A 20919-nucleotide genomic window follows, 5' to 3' on the forward strand; every position below is an offset into this window, starting at 1 on the left:
TTGTTTTGTCATTCCCTCTGTATCTCTGCATGTGTGTGAACATAACTGAACCATTGAGAGTCATTGTAGACTCCATGTTCCTTGGCTGCTTAATACTTCAGCTTTTATTTCGTAAGAACAAGAACATTTTTTTTACATAACCATAGTATGATTAATAAATTTAGGAAATCTAACATTGATAAAATAACAATACTGTATTCAGGTTTTACCATTGTCCAATAATGTCTGTTATGATGAATTTTTAAAAATTGAGGTATGGTTGATACACAATATTATACGTTTCAGGTGTACAACATAGTGATTCACAATTTTTAAAGGTTATATTCCATTTATAGTTATTATAAAATATTGGCTGCCCTGTGTTGTACAATAAATCCTCGTAGTTTATTTATTTATTTATTTATTTTAAATTTATTTATTTTTGGCTGTGTCGGGTCTTCATTGTTGCACGCGGGCTTTCTCTGGTTGTGGCAAGCAGGGCCTACTCTTCGTTGTGGTGCGCGGGCCTCTCACTGTGGTGGCCTCTCTCGCTGCGGAGCACAGGCTCCCGGCACGCAGGCTTCAGCAATCGTGGCCTGCGGGCTCCAGAGCGCAGGCCCAGCAGTTGTGGCGCATGGGCCCAGCCGCTCCGCGGCATGTGGGATCCTCCTGGACCAGGGCCCGAACTCGAGTCCTCTGCACTGGCAGGCGGATTCCCAACCACTCTGCCACCAGGGAAGCCCCCCTTGTGGCGTATTTTATACATAATAGTTTTTACCTCTTAATCCTCTACCCCTATATTGCCCCTCCCCCTCTTCCTTCTCCCCTCTGGTAACCACTTGTTTGTTCTCTATATCTGTGAGTCTCTTTTTTTTAATAATCTCTAGTTTGTTTTATTTTTTACATTTCACATAAAAGTGAATGATAATTTAAAAAAAAATTCCTGGTCCAGGATTTAGTCCAGTAACATGCATTGCTTTTAGTAGTAAATTCCTCATGTCTTTCATGACTGACGTTTTTGAAGAGTACAGGCAAGGTATTTTGTAGAATGTCCCTCAATTTGGGTTTGTCTGATGTTTCCTCATGACTAGATTCAGGTTATAAATTTTTGGCTGCAATATCACAGAAGTGATGTTGTGGTTCTCTCAGTGCATTGTATCAAGAGACACATAATGTCTATTTATCATCATAGGAGGCACATGGTGTTCATTTGTCCCATTTTTGGTAATGTTAATTTGATCGCTTGGTTAAGATGATGTCTGCTGAGTTTCTTAACTGGAAAGTTATCATTTTTCCCTTTGTAATTAATAAGTAATTTGTGGGGAGATACTTTGAAACCCTGTAAATATACTGTTTCTCTTCAAAATTTTGCCTAATAGCTTTAACATCCATTGATGATTCTAGTCTGAACCAGTTACCAGGATGGTTGCATTTTATTGTGAGGAAGAACATTTCATTCTCCCTTGTTTGTTTATTATTGTATGGACTCATAGATTTTTATTTTATTCAGTAGGTTATATAGTCCATTACTATGATTAATTATTATTATTTTTTGATTAATTATTTTGATGGTCAAATGTCCCAGATTTGGTCCATGGGCAGAGTCTGAATAATGTTAGTTAGGAGGCCATTTTAACAATCTAAGTGAGAGATTATGTTGTCTCTGACTAGGGAGGTAACAGCGAAGTGATACGATATGGTTGGATTCTGAAGGTGAAGTAATGGAGACTATGTTGAATTGAAGAGCATATACCCCATCTAAAGTGGACAGCCACTAGTTAGCTCCAATTAATTCCTTGTGGAAATGCTGGCCTAATGTTACTAGGTCTTCCAACTTTTCATGAGGACCCAAATTTTTTACGTGAAATTTTTGATTTTTTTTTTTTTTTTTTTTTTAAAAGTTAATTTCCTCAACCAGCTTCTTTCTTTTTTTTTTTTTTTTTTTTTTTTTAAAGGATTTTCTTATTTATTTATTTATTTATTTATTTATTTTTGGCTGTGTTGGGTCTTCGGTTCGCGCGAGGGCTTTCTCCAGTTGCGGCAAGCGGGGGCCACTCTTCATCGCGGTGCGGGGACCGCTCTTCATCGCGGTGCGCGGGCCTTTCTCTATCGCGGCCCCTCCCGTCGCGGGGCACAGGCTCCAGACGCGCAGGCTCAGCAATTGTGGCTCACGGGCCCAGCTGCTCCGTGGCATGTGGGATCCTCCCAGACCAGGGCTCGAACCCGTGTCCCCTGCATTAGCAGGCAGATTCTCAACCGCTGCGCCACCAGGGAAGCCCGAAATTTTTGATTTTTAAACGTTGGTAACAACATTCTTGTTGAACACTGCAGACTGAACAAAAGCATCTGTTGACTAAAATGTGCTTCCCGAGGTTTTACTTTGTAACTTGTTTAAAATAATGATGTTTCAGATTTCTGTCTCTGGGTGAAGTATAGACTTGTACAATTCTTGTTGCTTTTTTAGTTACTGTTTCTTGACTGGAGCTGGGCAAAACAGTTGACCCTTGAACAACATGGGTTTGAACTGCACGGATCCACTTATATGTGGATTTTTTTCAATAAATATGTACTATAGGACTACATGATCCATGGTTGGTTGAATCCTTGGATGTGGAACTGTGGATACAGAGGGCCGCCTATAAAGTTATGTGCGGGTTTTAAACTGTGTGGGTGGTAGGCACCCCTAACCCCCCTGTTGTTCAAAGGTCAACTGTACTTTGAAACAGAGACTTGGTTGTGTAGTGAAGACTGTCTGGTTTAGACCAGAACAGAGGAAGAAACCAAACCAGATAGGGTATTAAAATGTGCGGTGGCATTTTAATACCTATGATGCAGTTGGGGATGTTTAAAGGTGAGAAAAGGAGAATTAAAACCAGAAATATGATACGTAACATCTTCTCCTTCAGTGCTCCTTCTTATATTTCCCAGAATATGGGTTATTGTATACATAATAATTTTAAGAGGTTTGAAGGCAGTTGAGAAGGTTTGTGTGTAGAATCAAATTGAACTCAGGACCTAAAAGTCATGCTTAGCATGGTTAAAAAAGACTTCTTCCGAAAACCTCCTGGGCATTGCTGAGCATGGCTGAGGCTAAAATGGAGTGGATTGCCTTTTATTGGATGTAGATTGTGCTCTCTATTGTTAATAGAGTACTTGAAACAATTTAGGTTGGTTTTCTTGAAGTAATTTTTATTTATGATTCAGAGGACTCATGTGGATGGAAATCTCTCTGGCCCTCGAAAAACATGCCATCAGCACTCAGACTTGGTGTTGCCCACTACATGTCCTTTCTTCTGAATAGAAAAGAGGTGTTATTTAGGGAAAATCTTTTTTTTAAGATATGTGTAGACCATTTTATTTACTACTGGATAATATTTGTTCTTTGGTCCCTATAGAGATAGTTTTTTTTTTAAAATAGCATATTTTTTAGTGGTTGTTTTAAAATTATATAGAGAGCAGAAGTTCTTTATCTGATGTGATTTTAGTAGGGTAGTGAATTGGATAATTGAAAAAGTCACTTAAGTTTGGGAATCCTAAAAGGATATATACCTCCGTTAAACATTTTAATTTAAACCATATGACTGTATAATCACCAGTCTTTTGATGAAGTGTCTGTGCATTTTCTTTGATTATGGATCCACTAATCAGGGGTCTGCATTGTTTCTCTTGCATAAATCTCACCCATAATTCATTCACTGAGTTTTCCAGTTTTTAAAGTGGAGCGAGAACTTTTAAAGGACCTTGCAAAAGAACCATAGTAGATGCTAGTTTTCCCAAGTTTTTTGCACTTAAGTGATATGCCTAATTCAATTGCTGTATTTTTTATTGACTTTGCTTTACTGAGTCTTTTTAAAGCATTTAATTTTGTTTTCAGAGAAACAGTTCTTTTTTTTGCCCTCATATCTTACCATTTATTTACATAATATTTGGTTAAATTATACAACCCAGTAATAAGTTCAACTAGTGCAGACAAGCTTGGAAACAAATGCATACATTAGTTTTTTTTTAATTAATTTTTTAATTGAAGTATAGTTGATGTACAATAGTATATAAGTTACAGGTGTACAATATAGTGATTCACAATTTTTCAAGGTTATACTCCATTTATACATATTATAAAATATTGACTATATTCCCCGTGTTGTACAATGTATCCTTGTAGCTTATCTTATACATGAACTTACATTAGTTTCTGGGTTTTTTTTTTGCAAAAGTAATGCAAACTCAAGGCATGCAATCAAAACAATTTTAAAGGGAATAAAATGAAATCTCCTTCCTCTCTCCTTCCTGTGGTAGCCAGAGATCAAGTTTCTTGTGCATCCCTAATGAAAATAATAGTTTTTTAAAACAAATAAATAATGTGTGGAAAAACAGTGCAGAGAGAATTGAATGTTTCCCTTTCTTCTTTGTTTTTTTGGCTGTGTGGGCTTTCTCTAGTCATGGTGAGCAGGGGCTAGTCTTCATTGTGATGCGCGGGCTTCTCATTGCGGTGGCTTCTCTTGTTGTGGAGCATGGGCTCTAGGCATGCGGGCTTCAGTAGTTGCGGCGCATGGGCTTAGTTGCTCCACAGCATGTGGGGTCTTCCTGGACCAGGGATCGAACCCATGTCCTGTGCATTGGCAGGCGGATTCTTAACCACTGCGCTACCAGGGAAGTCCCTGTTTCCCTTTCTTTTTGATCTAAAATCCTACCCTTGTGAAATAATCTCTTGATTTTTTTTCATTCCCTCCTCCTGAATACTTTTATATAATGCACTATTTTTAATGTTGTGTTGCACATGTATTAATTATAATATTCTTTAAATTATATACATTTTGATATACATATGGTATATTAAAGTAAAACGGAAAATAAGCATTTCAGTCATATGGTAGAAATTTAAAGTATTACAAAAGGGTGTATGTACAGTGACGTGTTAAGACTTATCACTGTTTCCTGTTTCCTTCCAGACATAGACATGCATATACAGCATGTATACCTTTTAAAAACAACACAGATGGGAGCATACTAATCATTGTTTTATACCTTCTTTCATTTAATAATTCATCTTGGAGATATCAGGACATAGATTTGGTTGTTTCCTAAGAACAAAGACTGCATGAGAAACATCCTTGTTCATACAATTTTCACAGAAGTGTGAGTATGCAAGGACAGTTTCAAATTCAATTTCTGATTTGCAGGGACTTCCCTGTAGTTTGTTTTAGGAGTGAACTTATCTGTAAAGTGATCCCAAGTCTAATGTCTTTCTCTGCACAGAGAGAAGTCATAAGAATGTGCTGATTATTCTCTGTTCACCACTCAGAAGTGGTTGTAATCCCAGTATGCTTTGCATTATCTCCTTTTGTTAAAAGTAATTGCTCATTACAGCATTATGGGAGCTGTGAGAAAACCCAGAGAGTTGCCTCGAGCTAAAGTGTTTCCAGTTGATTTTGATTGGCTAAAACTCTTTGGATGCAGATGACCTTCAGCTGTTTCCTATTTATTAGTTTCACCTTCTTGGAATGATGAGCACAGAGACAGGCAATGGCAAAAGGAGGTACTGATTTTATCGTTTGTACTGGTGTGTAGCAATGGATTTTGTGCTGTTGCTTACAGCTCTTGGAGGTCAGCATCCTAGTGTGGGTACCACGGGTGGATGGATCCCGGAGGCATGGTTTATTAGGCCACCCTTCAAGGTGGGTTGTTGCTTTTTTAAAATACAAAAATGTAGGGAGAAAGAAACCCACAACTCAGACCAGAGAGGCCATAAAATTCCAAGTTTCTAGTATCTGTAAAACCAAACCATGTAAACGGAAAGCAGTTTAGCCTTCAAAGAGGAGATTATTTCTCATCCCCTAAAGTGTTTTGTTTCTAAGAATCGCACACTTTCAAGTGCATCACAGGGAATTCTTCAGGGATTTCAATCTGAGGCGAATAAAGTTACCCACTCTAGCAGAAATAAGCGGGCTGAGCTTCAGATACTGGATTAGACTCATCCTGAAGAGTAGGGAAAAACCAGAACTAGATGTCTGTGCTATTGAAAAACCTGCTTTTATGGAGCAGAGGAAGCCCCTTCCTTCAGACTTTAGCGTGCCCTGTTTCATGGTTAGAGAGTAGATAGATGTTCCCTGACACTGTAACTAGGTACACTATAAGGAGTAGTCCAGTGTCCAGGAAGCCTCATGAGGAAGGCATTTCAGGGACTCCTTTACTCAGAGTGTCTGTTGGCCCCCTATGAGATGTTCTTGTCTCTGAGCAGACCTGTCAGGAATGCCAGCCACGTAAAGGAGTGGCACCTGCTTTATTGACTTTCGGTAAAAGAAGCAGCTTTTTGGTTTTCACATGATTGAAAAGGCCTTGCTCCTTCCTACCTTTTTAAAAAAAAGCCAGAAATGGTGTGTGTCTATATGTGTGTGTACACTGAAACGGGGGGAGAAATTATTCAGTGTAATATTTATTCAAAATATGTGTTTAAGAGCCAGTGTTGGGACACAGTAAGACTGGACCTTCAGCTTTAAATATCTCTTGGAGGTTTTCTCCCACACCCTTACATTCTTTTGATCATCTTAAGTTTGAATTTTAAAGTATATTCTTATCATGTCTGAGATTCTCAAGATTATTGCTCTTAGTAGATTATTTACAGGCATTCATATCTAGAAAAGAGAGGTGAAAGATACAAAAACTGAGGCCTCACCTAGAGAATTATTAGAATTCTTCATAATAATAATTGTTAGAATAATCATAGAGCAGGAAGATTTCAGCAGAAAGATAACAAGCCAAGTTGTACAGGTGCCCCATGGAACTGAGGTATCTCAGAAGAGGCCGAAGATAGAACTTGCAGTGGCCTAAATTTTGTTCCTCAGTTGTTGCTTACTCTCACGTTGGAGTAAATACTTTCTCTGAAAGGCTATATAGATTAACTATTTAATCCTTGAAAGAGTTTTTTTTTTTTTTTGTAATTTGGGAAATATTTTTGTTGTTGCTTCAGTTGGGAGAGGGTCCTCACCAAATAGTCTTTAATATGGGAATGGCAGTGCTTTGTAGGGCACAGTGAAAAATGAGATCGACTTTCTTCTTGAACTCTTATCAGTCTGTTCCTGATTTTAGTGAATACGAAAAGCTTGTGCTCTTTTGTCCTTCTGCTAAATGAGTTGTATTTTTAAAAAAATCATTATTGATGACCAAATCTCTGAGCTCAGTTTTACCCACTGATTGTTTTACATCACTTATCTATTATCTATCAAACGCCTTAGCTTTCCCCGAAGAAGCATGAGGCACTTCCTTAGAGTGTACTCAAAATGTTTGAGATGATGAAGTTTTAGTCATCAATTTTTATTTATTTGCATTACTAGTTAAAAAAGAAAACTATTTCCAGGTCATGCTTAGCCAGGAGCAAAGTGGTAAGCTGCTCCAAAGTTTTATTGGTGAGCACACAGGATGCTTTGCTAAAACCCAGTTGATAAATATCAGCTTCTGCTCACTTCCTACTCATTCTTCTTCATTTTCTGGAAAGCTTTTTGTTACTTATTACTCCTTTATGAACCAAGCTGGGACTTGCTTAAATGGTGGGCTGAGTTTTCAGTGCATAAAACTGTGTAACTCCTGTGAAAACTCATTTGAAATCAGCCATTCCAGGAGGATATTACTCATATGATTTTAAAATTGATGTTCCTACTTTGTCTTTAAGTGCCTGAAACCATCATACCATTTGTAAATAGTAATGTGTTAAATTTCAATCTATTGTACTGGCTTTGCCGATGTATTTTTTACTCATTTTAAAAATAAAACAAGTCTAGAAATTGCATTCTGAAGAAAAGCTAAACTTTGAGCACAAGCTTCTCTTCCAAGATACGCTCTCTGACCTAGAATAAGAGTTTTGAGTAATGAAAGTCAATCTTCTGGGTCTTTCAGGTTCTTGGGGAGCTTTTGATCAAAGTGTTAAAATGACACTTTCATGCTGTTACCATTCAAGAAAGGTTGCCAGGTGGAAGGCAGACTTGGCTAGTGTGGAAAACCAGCCTCTGCATGCTTGAAGGTTCTTTGGGCTTGATCTTGAAGGCAAAGTTCACATCAGCTCCTTGTAGAATGCAGACATGTGAGTGGTAAATGAGGTCTTTTGACATTCATGCCGAACAGAGACTGGACCACTGTTCCTTTTCTTTTTGTTCCACTTCCCCATTCTCCTTCTACTGAAGAGAATCTACTTAACATTCTGGTTTAGTATTTGGAGCAAGGTGCTATTTATGATTCCTATTGTATTTCTTTTTTTTTAAATTGTATTTCTATATTAAATTTTATTACTAACATGGACCTGTGTGGGAGGGGGTATACTTCAGCTTGTGGTCCATTGAGGTCTCTGGGTTGTCTCTCTGATACCCACAAGGGAATCATACTCTGAGCATACCCCTGCTGAAGTTTATCCTGTTCCTTTCTAAATGTGAAATTGTGTTGAAGATTTTAACTTACTATTTGAGAAGCAAGTACCTTGTTTTTGACTGGTTTTGTTTTGTTTTGTTTTGTTTTACCTAGATTACCAGAGACTGATGACTGTGGCGGAGACAATTACAGCTCTCCTGTTTCCTTTCCAGTGGCAGCATGTCTATGTTCCTATTCTCCCAGCTTCTCTCCTACATTTCTTAGATGCTCCTGTGCCATACCTGATGGGCTTGCATTCCAATGGCCTGGATGACCGGTCAAAACTGGAGCTGCCTCAAGAGGTAAGAAAAACGTGGAGCTTGGGTGCTGGTGCCTGTGGCCCTGATACAGGATTTGGGAGAGAAGGGCTTTGGGATGAGCCCAGGGTGGTATCACCAAGTTTATTTTCTTTTATTTTGGGGAACACAAACAACTTTCCAGGAAAAAAGTAAAAACAATGAACATTTAGCTCAACTTATATAATTCCAGAAACACTTGTTTCCTTTATCACCTGACATACTTTTATAATAATCTCTGTTTATACTATTGTGAACTGCCTTTTTCAAACATGATAGTTTACATATATATTTTTTTTTTAAATTATTATTTATTTATTTATTTTTGGCTGTGTTGGGTCTTCGTTTCTGTGCGAGGGCTTTCCCCAGCTGCGGCAAACGGGGGCCACTCTTCATCGCTGTGCGCGGGCCTCTCACTATCGCGGCCTCTCCCGTTGCGGAGCACAAGCTCCAGACGCGCAGGCTCAGCAGCCGTGGCTCACAGGCCCAGCTGCTCCGCGGCATGTGGGATCTTCCCAGACCAGGGCTCGAACCCGTGTCCCCTGCACCGGCAGGCAGACTCTCAACCACTGCGCCACCAGGGAAGCACCTAGTTTACATATTTTTAAGAAAATCTTTTTATTATGTAAAAGTTTAAACTTACACAGAGGAGTAGCATAGTGAATCTCTGTGTTTTCAATACTTAGCTTTAACAGTTATCATACATTTAAATTGTATCTTACTTCTGTACTTTCTACCCCCTATTTTTTAAAGAAGTTCCACATAATATAATTTTATAACTGCTTTAGTAGCCAGACATGTATTAATAAATCAGTGGTTTTGTTTTATAGGCCACAGTTGCTCTGTAAAAGTTGACCTGATCATAGTGATTCTTGTAGTACTGAATGTAGCTTTGAAAACTTTCCTTGCTCACGATAAGGAAGGCCTTGAGAGAATGCTTCTCCTCCCTTGCTGTGAGGACGGCCTGCTCCTCTTTCCTATTGTTTCAAATACTAAAATAATTGATTTAAAAAAATATTTGTTTATTTACTACTTTATTCTAAAATAGATTTAAAGCATCATGAGAAATAAGATTGTTTTGTTTTTTATTTTCCTAGAATTACCAAGAGAACTGGTCTACCTCTTTTGGTCATTTTGTGGCTTGTATGAAACTAGCTGGGGGAAGGCCTTCCCTACTCTGAATTTCGTAGTCAATAGAAAGGCCTGGGAAGAAGACTTTGGACTATGCACACACTGGTATCAACAGGACTCTGTCTCATCCTTCCACCAATGATTTTTGGGGGGATGATTTTTATGTATAGCTGAGGAATAAGAGTAAGAGGACCTCCAAAGAAGAGACCGTTCTCATGGAATTGGATCTAAGCAGCATTCACATTGTTGGGCATGTCTGGGCAGCCATCTTGATGAACATGCCTGATAATTAGATCATACCCGTAATATTTAAGTTATAGTCAATTGCATCTCTTTTTCTCTCTCCTTTGCTTTTATCTTTATTTATTTATTTATTTGGCTGCGTTGGGTCTTAGTTGCGGCACATGGGCTCAGTAGTTGCAGCACGCGGGCTCTCTAGTTGTGGCGCATGGGCTCTGGAGCGTGTGGGCTCAGTAGTCGCAGCGCATGGGCTTTGTTGCCCTGCAGTATGTAGGATCTTAGTTCCCTAACCAGGGATTGAACCACGTCCCTTGCATTGGAAGGTGGATTCTTTTTTTCTTTTTAAAATTTATTTTATGTACTTACTTTTCGCTGCATTGGGTCCTTGTTGCTGCACGCAGGCTCACCCGAGCTGCGGCGAGCGGGGGCCACCTCTCGCCACTGTACGCGGTCTTCCCATTGCGGTGGCTTCTCCTGTTGCGGAGCACGGGCTCTAGGTGTGCGGGCCTCAGTAGTTGTGGCACCTGGGCTCAGTAGTTGTGGCTCGTGAGCTCTAGAGTACAGGCGCAGTAGTTGTGCTGCACGGGCTTAGTTGCTCCGCGGCATGTGGGATCTTCCCGGACCAGGGCTCGAACCCGTGTCCCTTGCATTGGCAGGTGGATTCTTAACCACTGCGCCACCAGGGAGGCCCCGAGGCCCCGGAAGGTGGATTCTTAACCACTGGACCACCAGGGAAGTCCCTCGCCTTTGGTTTTAGAATCAGAATGTCTTCCTTATAGTTTTTTCCGTTTCTGCCTCCTTTGCTCCTTTGAATCTATAGAGCTTTGTGCTATTTGGGGTGGGACAAGATTAATTAAGGAAGAAAAGATCTAAATAATGTCAACTAAAAAAAATGCAGGAGGCTGCAAAAAGAACAGAGTTTATTTGGGGACTTAAGAACTGCAATTGGGAAGACACAGATTCAGTTAACCCTGAAAGAGTATTCCGGGGCTTCCCTGGTGGCGCAGTGGTTGAGAATCTGCCTGCTAATGCAGGAGACACGGGTTCGAGCCCTGGTCTGGGAAGATCCCACATGCCACGGAGCAGCTGGGCCCGTGAGCCACAGCTGCTGAGCCTGCGCGTCTGGAGCCTGTGCCCCGCAACGGGAGGGGCCGCGATAGTGAAAGGCCCGCGCACCGCGATGAAGAGTGGCCCCCACTTGCCGCAACTAGAGAAAGCCCTCACACGAACCTAAGACCCAGCACAGCCAAAAATAAATAAATAAATAAATAAATAAATAAAATTAAAAAAAAAAAAAAAAAAACTGAAGATGTCTGAAAGCCTAAATTTGTAACAATCTCATTAAAAAAAAAAAAAAAAAGAGTATTCCGAGGAAGAGAAAGAGTCAGGGGCTTATAAAGACAAAAACCATGAGGTTGTTAAAAGTTGCCCTGGTGAGAGTTGTGATCGACTCTGATGCGAGTCAAAATATTTGTCCTTAAGAAATCACAGGTTATTTTAGGGTAGGGGTCTTATAAGTATATAGACTGTCACGAATTGTTTTAGGTTAAAGGTCTGATTAGTATCTTGAGTTTCTGGCAGGTGTTCTGGTGTTCTGTTCTTCATCAGGTCAAAAGGTCAGATTCCATCCAGGCTGAGTCATGCAAACATCGTACTTCCTTAATGGCTTCCCGGCTCCATTTTAGAGATCTCTCTTAGAAATACTGACTCCATTTTGACTTTCCTTTCACAATGATGGAGAAAACCATTGAGTTTTGGGGTACTGGGTTTTTATATGTATTTGTCTACTGATAAATATGCATAAAGACTAGATATCAAAGATTGGAGAATGGGGAGCTTTTAGTTGTTGCTTTAAATGATTGCATATTTAATACTGACACCTCCTTCTGGTAAACCTAATTATCATTTTGTAAAAGTCAAAATAAGAATAACAGTAAAAATGTTCATTGCAGCTCTATTGACGACAGTCTGGACATGGAAGCAACCTAAGTGTCCATCGACAGATGAATGGATAAAGAAGATGTGGCACATATATCCAATGGAATATTACTCAGCCATAAAAAGAAACGAAATTGAGTTATTTGTAGTGAGGTGGATGGACCTAGAGTCTGTCATACAGAGTGAAGTCAGAAAGAGTAAAACAAATACCGTATGCTAACACATATATATGGAATCTAAAAAACAAAAACAAAAAAATGTCATGAAGAACCTAGGGGCAAGACGGGAATAAAGACACAGACATAGAGAATGGACTTGAGGACACGGGGAGGGGGAAGGGTAAGCTGGACGAAGTGAGAGAATGGCATCGACACATATATACTAACAAATGTAAAATAGATAGCTAGGGGAAAGCAGCCACATAGCACAGGGAGATCAGCTCAGAGGGGGGTGGGAGGGGAGGTGCAAGAGTGAGGAGACATGGGGTTATATGTATATGTATAGCTGATTCACTTTGTTATAAAGCAGAAACCATCACACCATTGTAAAGCAATTATACTCCAATAAAGATGTTAAAAAAAAAAAAGAAGAACGGTAAAAAATGATTGAAGGTAGAAAGCCGAAGAGGCATGCATAATCTGATAAATAGGTCACTAGGCAAGAAGCCAGATTTCTGTTTTATTTTCATCTTTGGCATCAGTTTGCTGTATGCTTGGGGCAAGTTCTATTTCCTGTAGGCTTTCTCAGCATCATTTTGTGTGTGCTTCATGTTTGTGGGTGTGTGAAGAGGCTGCTGGGAGACCAGCAGTTTTCTTAACAGGACTGAGAAACTGTGGGTTGTTTGAGAAACCCAAAATTTCACTCTGTTCTGGGATATTGGATTCTCCACTTTTGCAGCCTCCACCATTGCTGCATGTTTTGTACTCTACTTCTCCTTGTGGTCTACTTGAGAAGGAGTGGTGACAGTGGGATTGTAGAATACCTGTGTGTATTTCATAAGGAGTTCTAGGGTTTCAGAGTCCCACTTCATCCAGCCTGTTCCTCTGAAGTTCACGTACTTGTGCAGACAGTTACGTAGCTGGATATTTTCTAACTTGATTTTTAGCAGATAACCTCTGGGATATCTGAGTCTGTGCAGTCCCCATGGAAAACTTCAGGCTGGTGCGAAAGACTGGCTTTCTCAAGGAGTAAAGCACCATGAAAGGTACACATAATGAATGGAGCGTGATAATATCTCTGAAAGACAGCTTTGGGATGTCTCAGAAATGATACATTTATAGTTAAAAATTCTAACAATGCACAAAAGTATAAAGTAAAAGTTACCTCAGATTTTACCACCCAGAGATAACTACTTTCAACATTTTGGTGGCTGTCCTGTGGTATCTTTACGCTGCTAGAAGGAAGCATTGAGGCTGGGAAATGCACTTGGGCCTTTGCAGGTGGGCACCATCAGGGTAGTGGGGTGGGGGCACATTAGACTTATAAAAGGGACTTTCTCCAGAGACATGGAGAGTGTACATTCTCTAACCCCCCAAGTCAAAATTCATCAGTTGCTGCCCTATCTTTGGGCATCAAAAGTCTGTGAAAAGCCCTTTGTTTCTTTTTACCCCAACACATGAGCTCAGCTGGCCCTGAGCAAGTGAGAGTGCTGAGCTGCCTTTGTGAGGCATTCTTTGTCCTGTGCTTCTCTTTTGGGTTTCATTGTCTGAGCACAGGAAGGAGGCAGTTCTTCCACAGCTATGTCAGGGGAAGGGGGTGTTACTTCTTTCTATCTTGGGCCTCTCTTTCTTTCCTACTTTTTTTTTTCTCCTTTCTCCGGATACTTTTTCAATAGCTTTTCCCCAGTTATCTGTTGAGCTCCCCTTCAGTGAATAACTTGAAAATAGACTAGCAAGTGAGGCTGTCTGTGATTTGGTGGTAGGAACTCAGGGCTGGGAAGGGCCATTGTGACCTTTTGCAGGAAGGGATTTGGGAAACTTTTTGTGGTTTGGGATATCCACGTGATCACTACCCCAGAGTAGCTAAGTCTTCCCATGGCCTCTCCCGACGAGACAGGAGGTTAACTGAGGAAGACTGATCACTTGGGTTCAGTGCCCCTTCCAGGTTGCTTCTTGTCCCCCAAGCTGTTTTGCAGGAGTTGGCCTCTTTTCAGGTGAGGAAGGGGGAGCATGAGGGGTTTGAGGTAGGTTTGCAAGTTACTTCTGTTTGCCAGAGCCCTCTGAGTACTGAGAGGAGAAAGCTTGAGGCTGTTGTATGAGTCTAGTAATTGAATGGCCCCCTTTTCATTTTGCCTTCTTATCCCTACCTGCTTCAGCCCAACTCTGCAAAGAATGGCTAGTAGTGTATCAGAGGCTTCTATCTTAATCTCTGAAGTGTGCCTGAGCTGCTTTCTTTCCTCTGGCCACCTCTATCTAGGAGTATCTACAATATGTGGATACAGCATTTGGAGTTTATAAAGTTCTTTACAGACATTCTGTGTTTGGTCAATAACAGTGGGAGAAAAGCCAGCCAAGCATTGTCGAGTGGTTATAGTTGTATTTAGCTGCCTTTATGTTTCCTATTGGACAAACTGGTTTTTTCCTCTAAAGAGAGGAGGACCAAGAGGATAAATGATTGCACTGTGTGCTTCTGGTGGGTCACAGTGCTTTTCTTCTGTTAGCTCTATGGACAGGCTTATGAGGCAGGTGAGCTTCATGACTAGATGATTTAATTCTGTCTTTACTATATTTTTTAATTGCTTGACCTGAAGGCACTTATAATTTTAAAATCTTAGAGGAATAAAAAAAAATAGGTGTTATTTTTAGGTGTTAAACATTTATTGTCTCTTTAACAAGGATGGGTTTAAAGTTGTTGTCTAGTGGAGGAACTCTCGAAGGTGAAATTTAAAGTGATTCTTCTAATTTTTGAATCTTGGATATGGGAAAGTTCTCTTTATTAGTTATAGATTTGTAAATGGAGTAATTTATGCACTCAGCAAATGTGTGTTGAATGAACGCATACATGGACATGTTAAAACATGCAGTTTTAATAGATTGAGAGTTTGTGGAATAGTTATATTAATCTGGATTTACTATATGGTCCTCCTGCCTCTTAGAATACAAGACTTACTGGTACAGCGATAAACAGCCGGATCAGTGGAACAGTATTTTGATATATAATAAACATACCATGCCAAAGAACTTTTTAATAACAGAGCTGGAAAAATTGCTTGTCCCTAGGGAAAAAAAGTGAAGAAAGATTCCTACCCAATGCCATAACAAAATCAACTTGAGACGGATTAAGCAGTTAAATGTCAAAAAGAAAAATTTAAATCTTCTCGAAGAAAATATTAATAAATACCTTTTTGACCTCTGGGTAGGTAGGGACTTTGTAAACAAGATGAAGAAAGCACTTTCCATAAAATAAAAGATTGATAACTTTGATTTTTTTAATTAAGAAAAAGACATCTTAAAATGAAAAAATAAAAACTAGGAGAAGATATGTGTAGGACACATAACCTATGAAGAGTTAGCATCAGGAGGTTATAAAGAACTCCTACAAATCAGTAAGAAGATAAGCATCCCAATAGAAAAATGGGCTAAAGACATGAAGAGGGATTGCACAAAAAATACACATTTCTTCACTAGCAATCAGGAAAGTGTAAATAAATGTACCCACTAAAGTGGTAATATTAAGAAATCTGATGATACCAAGTTTTGGAAATATTTGGATCAGTAGGATCACTTTAGATTGTTGGTAAAAATGTAAATTGTTATAACCACTTTGGAACACAGCTAGGCCTTATAAAATTGAACATATGCATACCTCACAACGTAGCAGTTCCACTCCTAGGATATACCCAAGAGAAGATCTTGCACACATGTCCAAGAAAACATGTATAACAATGTAAAAACAATAAACAGGAAGCAAGTCAAATGCCTTTTGATGGGAAAATTGATGAATAAATTGTAGTATATCCACATAGTGGAATATTATACAAGAGTGAAAATGAATAATGGGTAGCTACATACAACAAAATGGCTGAATCTTAGTAACTTAATGTTCAGTGAAGAAAAATAGTGCCACAAGACTGTGTAAAGAACAATAATCCTTTTATAAAATTCAAGAACAAGCAAAAATTTAAAGGCATGTACTATACATATGTGATAAATTAAAAAACAAAAGGCAAAAAGATAATAAACAGAATTCAGGATAGTGATTACATGGGGGTGGGACTGTGTAGGTTGGGGGATGGGATTGGGGAGGAGTACATAAGTAGATAAAAATATTGGTAATTTCTAGTTCTTGGGTTGGACTGGTTAAAAAAAAAAAAAGTTCTTTAAGATTGTTCCCAGAAAGTTTTCAGTTCACATTCCCAATAACAGTGTATGAGTTGTTTGTTTCCTAGTAACTTTGCCAGCATTGGACATTATAAATCTTTTAAATCTTTGCTAACCCAGGAGGTAAAAAATATTTTGTTTGCATTTCTTGGTTTATTAGTGAAATTGAACATCTTTTCATATATTTGAAGTTAATTAACCAAAACTTCTTCTGTGTTTGCCTTTTATAACCTGTTTCCATTTTTCAGCTGGGTAAATTATCTTTATCTCAATAATTTCTTTGGATGTTAACCTTTTACATGTTAGGTATGACAATTATTGTTTCCCAGATTATCTTTAATTTTTTTTATGGCAGTATTTACCTTTATGTTTTTTAGCCTTGTATAAAGTTTAGAAAGTCTAACTCTACCCTAAGGCATAATAGTAATCTTTTATATTTTCTTTTAATACTTTTGTGGGGGTATTTATTTTTTCACTTTTTGTTATAGAAAATGTTGAACACATGTAAGAATAAAGAGACTAGCATCCATCATTACATGATAATCATCAACTCATGGCCACTCTTCTTTCTATATCCTCCATTCTTTTCCCATTTACCCTACTGGATTATTTTGAAGCAAATCTCACACAGCATTATTATGTCATCATATATTTAGTATGTATCTCTAAAAGGTAGAGATTCTTTTTTAAAACATAAAGAGGCTTTATTTTTTATATTTAAATCTTCAGTCTGTCTCAAATTTATTTTTGAGTATGGTATTATACTTTAACATTTCTAAATGTACATTTGTCCCCCAAACATTTATTGAATAATTCATCCACAATAAATGGGTCTGTTCAAGACTGTTCTTTTCCAATAGATTATTGTTTTATATATATATATTTAAAAAAACCACTTTATTTATTTATTTTTAAATATTTATTTATCTATTTGGCTGTGCCGGGTCTTAGTTGTGGTACACGGGATCTTCGTTGAGGCATGTGGGATCTTCAGTTGCAGCATGTGGGATTTTAAGTTGCGGCATGTGGGATTTTAAGTTGCAGCATGTGAACTCTTGGTTGCGACATGCAGGATCTAGTTCCCTGACCAGGGATTGAACCTCGGCCCCCTGCATTGGGAGCGCAGAGTCTTAGCCACTGGACCACCAGGGAAGTCCCATTGTTTTATATTTGTATTTAGAATCCAACAAGGCAAGTCTCCCCTCAGGATTTTCTTGGCTATTTTTTTCTTTTATTTTTTTAGGTAAGATTCAGAATCAATTCATCAGATACTCCCTTGAAAAAAATAAAAATCTTTCTGAGATTTAAAAAAAATTTAAATTAAATTTACAAATAAATGTGGGGATTATTGGCATCTTTTCATTATGGAATTTTCCTATTTAGTAATATAGTATATATATTGTGTGTGTGTGTATTCATTTATTGGAGTTTTATATTCCACAGTGATAATAACAATGTTAATTGACATTTATTGTATACTAACACTGTCCTAAATCCTTGACATTGTCTCATAATCCTCAAAACAAACCTATGACCTAGGTAATATTATTATCCTTGCTATAACAAACACTTAAGCATTTAATAATGCTCTGCAGTGAAGGAAATAACAGTTGTCTTGGCTAGAACAGGTTCATGGTTATAAAATAAATATACAAAAATAAAAAGCTTTTCTAATTAATAGCTGCACTGCAAGAAAATTCCAACAGGGATGAGAACTATAAAATATTTAAGTTAAATTGAACAAGAAATGTGTAAGACCTCTAAGGAGAAGAATGTATGGTTAAGAGCTTGAGGGTATGACTGAAGTCAGGCTAGCTGAGTTCAAATCCCAGCTCTACTACTTACTAGCTGTGTGACTTTGGACAAGTTACTTAACCTCTCTGTGTCTATAAAATAAGGATAGATATTGCCAGGTTATTTTTTGTTAATCCAGATTACCTGCCTCCCCAGCAGTGTATGAAAGTACTGTCTCTCTACATCCTCTCAGAAGCAATCTTAAAGCCAGAAGGAAGCACAAAAATCAAGACCAGCCACCAAATCTTACAAATCAGAAATGAGGCTCAGAAAGGGATACTGGTATGCTCAGGGTCAAATAGGGAGATAATGACAGATTCAGGTCTGGAACCTAGACTTTCTGACACACTCCTAGCATTCTTTTTACTCTTGTAAGAACTTGTGAACTCAACAGATATTCTATGAGCACTTACTATATATGAGAATTTTGTGCTAGATGCTAAACATCTATGTCATTATGTAATCCTTATCACTCTCTAAGATAAGTTGTTTTTATCACCATTTTATAGCTGAGGAAACAGAGTTATGTAACTTTCCCAAGATCCCACAACTAGAAAGCATCAGGGGAAGACTGGAACTCAGGTCTACCTCCTTCCACACCATCTTCTTTAACCATACCTAAGTTATGCCCATTGCAGACGTTTGCTCTTTCCTTCTTGTTCATTATCCCCTCTAAAGCTTCTTCCTTAATACTTTGGAGTTGTTCACACTCCTCATCATGTTTTGACTGCCAGGCTAACCTCTGCTTTGTGGACATTGACAACCACTTCATTGAGCTGCCGGAGGACTTGCCTCAGTTTCCCAACAAATTGGAGTTTGTCCAGGAAGTCTCTGAGATTCTCATGGCATTTGGCATTCCCCCTGAAGGGAACCTTCACTGTAGCGAGAGTGCCTCCAAGCTGAAGAGGCTCCGGGCCTCTGAGCTCGTCTCCGACAAGAGGAATGGAAACATCGCAGGCTCCCCTTTACATTCCTACGAGTTCCTCAAGGAGAACGAAACTATCGCCCGCCTGCAGGCCTTGGTCAAGAGGACTGGGGTGAGCCTGGAGAAGGTATGATGCTGTGTATGGGTCTGTGCTAAGGTGATGTCCTGGTGAAATAAAGTGTGGAATGAGAAGGCACCCAGTTCAGGGCAAGGCATATCTGTGAGTACTGAAAGGATGCTCTGTGTGGGAGACTCTGGATTTAGCTCTGGCAAACATTATCCTAGTATAAATGCTACTTGAATCTAAATCTCGGTAGTTTCTCACTTCAACAGCAAGGAGAAGCTGCTGTCATTCTCTGTAAACACAACTGCAGAGAGACTTGGAGGGACGGTGGTGGCAGTCTTTGTGTTCAGACCTCTTTCAGATCCATTGCCTTGTGAATTTCACAGCATCCTAAAGCGCATAGAGCAGGAATTGTTGACTTAGAGATCCTGAGTGTTTTACCTCAGATTAAATGCTTCTATGTGGCTGACTTGAGGCTGGAACCTGGTCCTCTTGAATTCTAGCCCTCTGCTCTTCCCAGGGATGTACTGGACTTTCCATTTCCTGACTTTGATGAGACTGTCCGCTTTCTGTAGTTGTTTACCCATCTCTTCACCCTCCCCATTCTCACTATTAAATTACTTTCTTAAATTACATATAAACAAAATGGGGTAATGTAATCATTTCGTTGGGCTATTTTTTAGTGAAGTGTGAAACATTTCATTTTCCTGATTTTCCTGGTTTGTTTAGTTAGTAGAGCAGATATTAAAAAAGAAAAATCATGGCCAGTTAAAGAAGAGCAGAGAAATATTTAGAGAGATTAAAAAAGTTAAGAAAACCAGTAAGGAAACATTTTTAAGGAGAAAGATAGGGAAAGTGACATGGGGGAGAAAAATCAAAGAGATGAAGGGAAATCCAGAGTCTGACCTTGTTGCTTTGCATTATCATTTTCTCGTTGACTTCCCAGACTCCTTCCTTTCCCTGACCCTTGAGATAACTGGTGTCTTTTCCTCTATTGCTGGATCTCTCTCTGCCTGTAATGAGTTCCTCTCCACTTTCGTTGGGTTGCTGGGTACCTGCAAGTGGAACACCCGCATTTATCTCTTCTCCATGTCAGAATTCCTTTCTTTTTCTTTTCTTCCCATTTTTTTCTCTTTTGTTTATTTTCTCCATTTGCTGCAAAAGTAAATGACCATTGGTGGGGGCCGGGGGGAAGGATGAGTTGCATTTCTTTGGGATAAAAGGAAAAGCTTGCATGTTCTCAACTGTTTTGTTTTGTTTTTGTAGCTGGAAGTACGTGAAGACCCCAGCAGCAATAAGGATCTCAAAGTTCAGTGTGATGAAGAAGAACTCAGGATTTACCAGCTAAACATTCAGATCCGGGAAGTTTTTGCAAATCGTTTCACTCAGATGTTTGCAGATTATGAGGTGTTTGTCATTCAGCCCAGCCAGGATAAGGAGTCCTGGTTTACCAACAGGGAGCAGATGCAAAACTTTGACAAAGTGAGTATGATCCCACTGGGGAGGTGGTAAGAAATGAGGACATGCCAGACTCTCTTAAAGATGTGACTGAAGATGAGTTTTTCTTTCATAATATGTGCTGGAAACAAGTTCATGGTCCTTCTGATGTTGATAAAATATAAGGTCTTCTTGCTTTAGAGCAGAGTGCTGGTTATTGCTATCAGGTGGTTTACCTTCAGTCAAAGAGCTCTCTTAGGCAAAGATGTGCATGCAGGTTGAACATCAGGATCCTGGGAACGTTGGTTGCCACAGTAGGTTACCTGAGTAAGTTAAACGGGCCAGTGTGTCAAAGTTTCAGGATATCTGAAATTATATGAATTTTTAAAAAGGATGGAGAGG

General features: G+C 39.0%; 1 protein-coding gene across 4 annotated transcripts in view; it reads left to right on the top strand.

The window, feature by feature from the left end:
- DENND5A (DENN domain containing 5A) overlaps window positions 1-20919 on the top strand; it is a 111223-nt gene that overhangs the window by 45250 nt on the left and 45054 nt on the right. For all 4 annotated transcript variants that reach the window (XM_057552522.1, XM_057552521.1, XM_057552519.1 and 1 more), the window contains 3 exons: window positions 8488-8675; window positions 18826-19143; window positions 20347-20562. In XM_057552522.1, coding sequence (XP_057408505.1) covers window positions 8488-8675; window positions 18826-19143; window positions 20347-20562 — 722 coding nt within the window. The remainder of the gene's footprint in view (window positions 1-8487; window positions 8676-18825; window positions 19144-20346; window positions 20563-20919) is intronic.

Source organism: Balaenoptera acutorostrata, chromosome 9 (assembly GCF_949987535.1).
Source record: "Balaenoptera acutorostrata chromosome 9, mBalAcu1.1, whole genome shotgun sequence".
Classification (NCBI taxonomy): Eukaryota; Metazoa; Chordata; class Mammalia; order Artiodactyla; family Balaenopteridae; genus Balaenoptera; species Balaenoptera acutorostrata.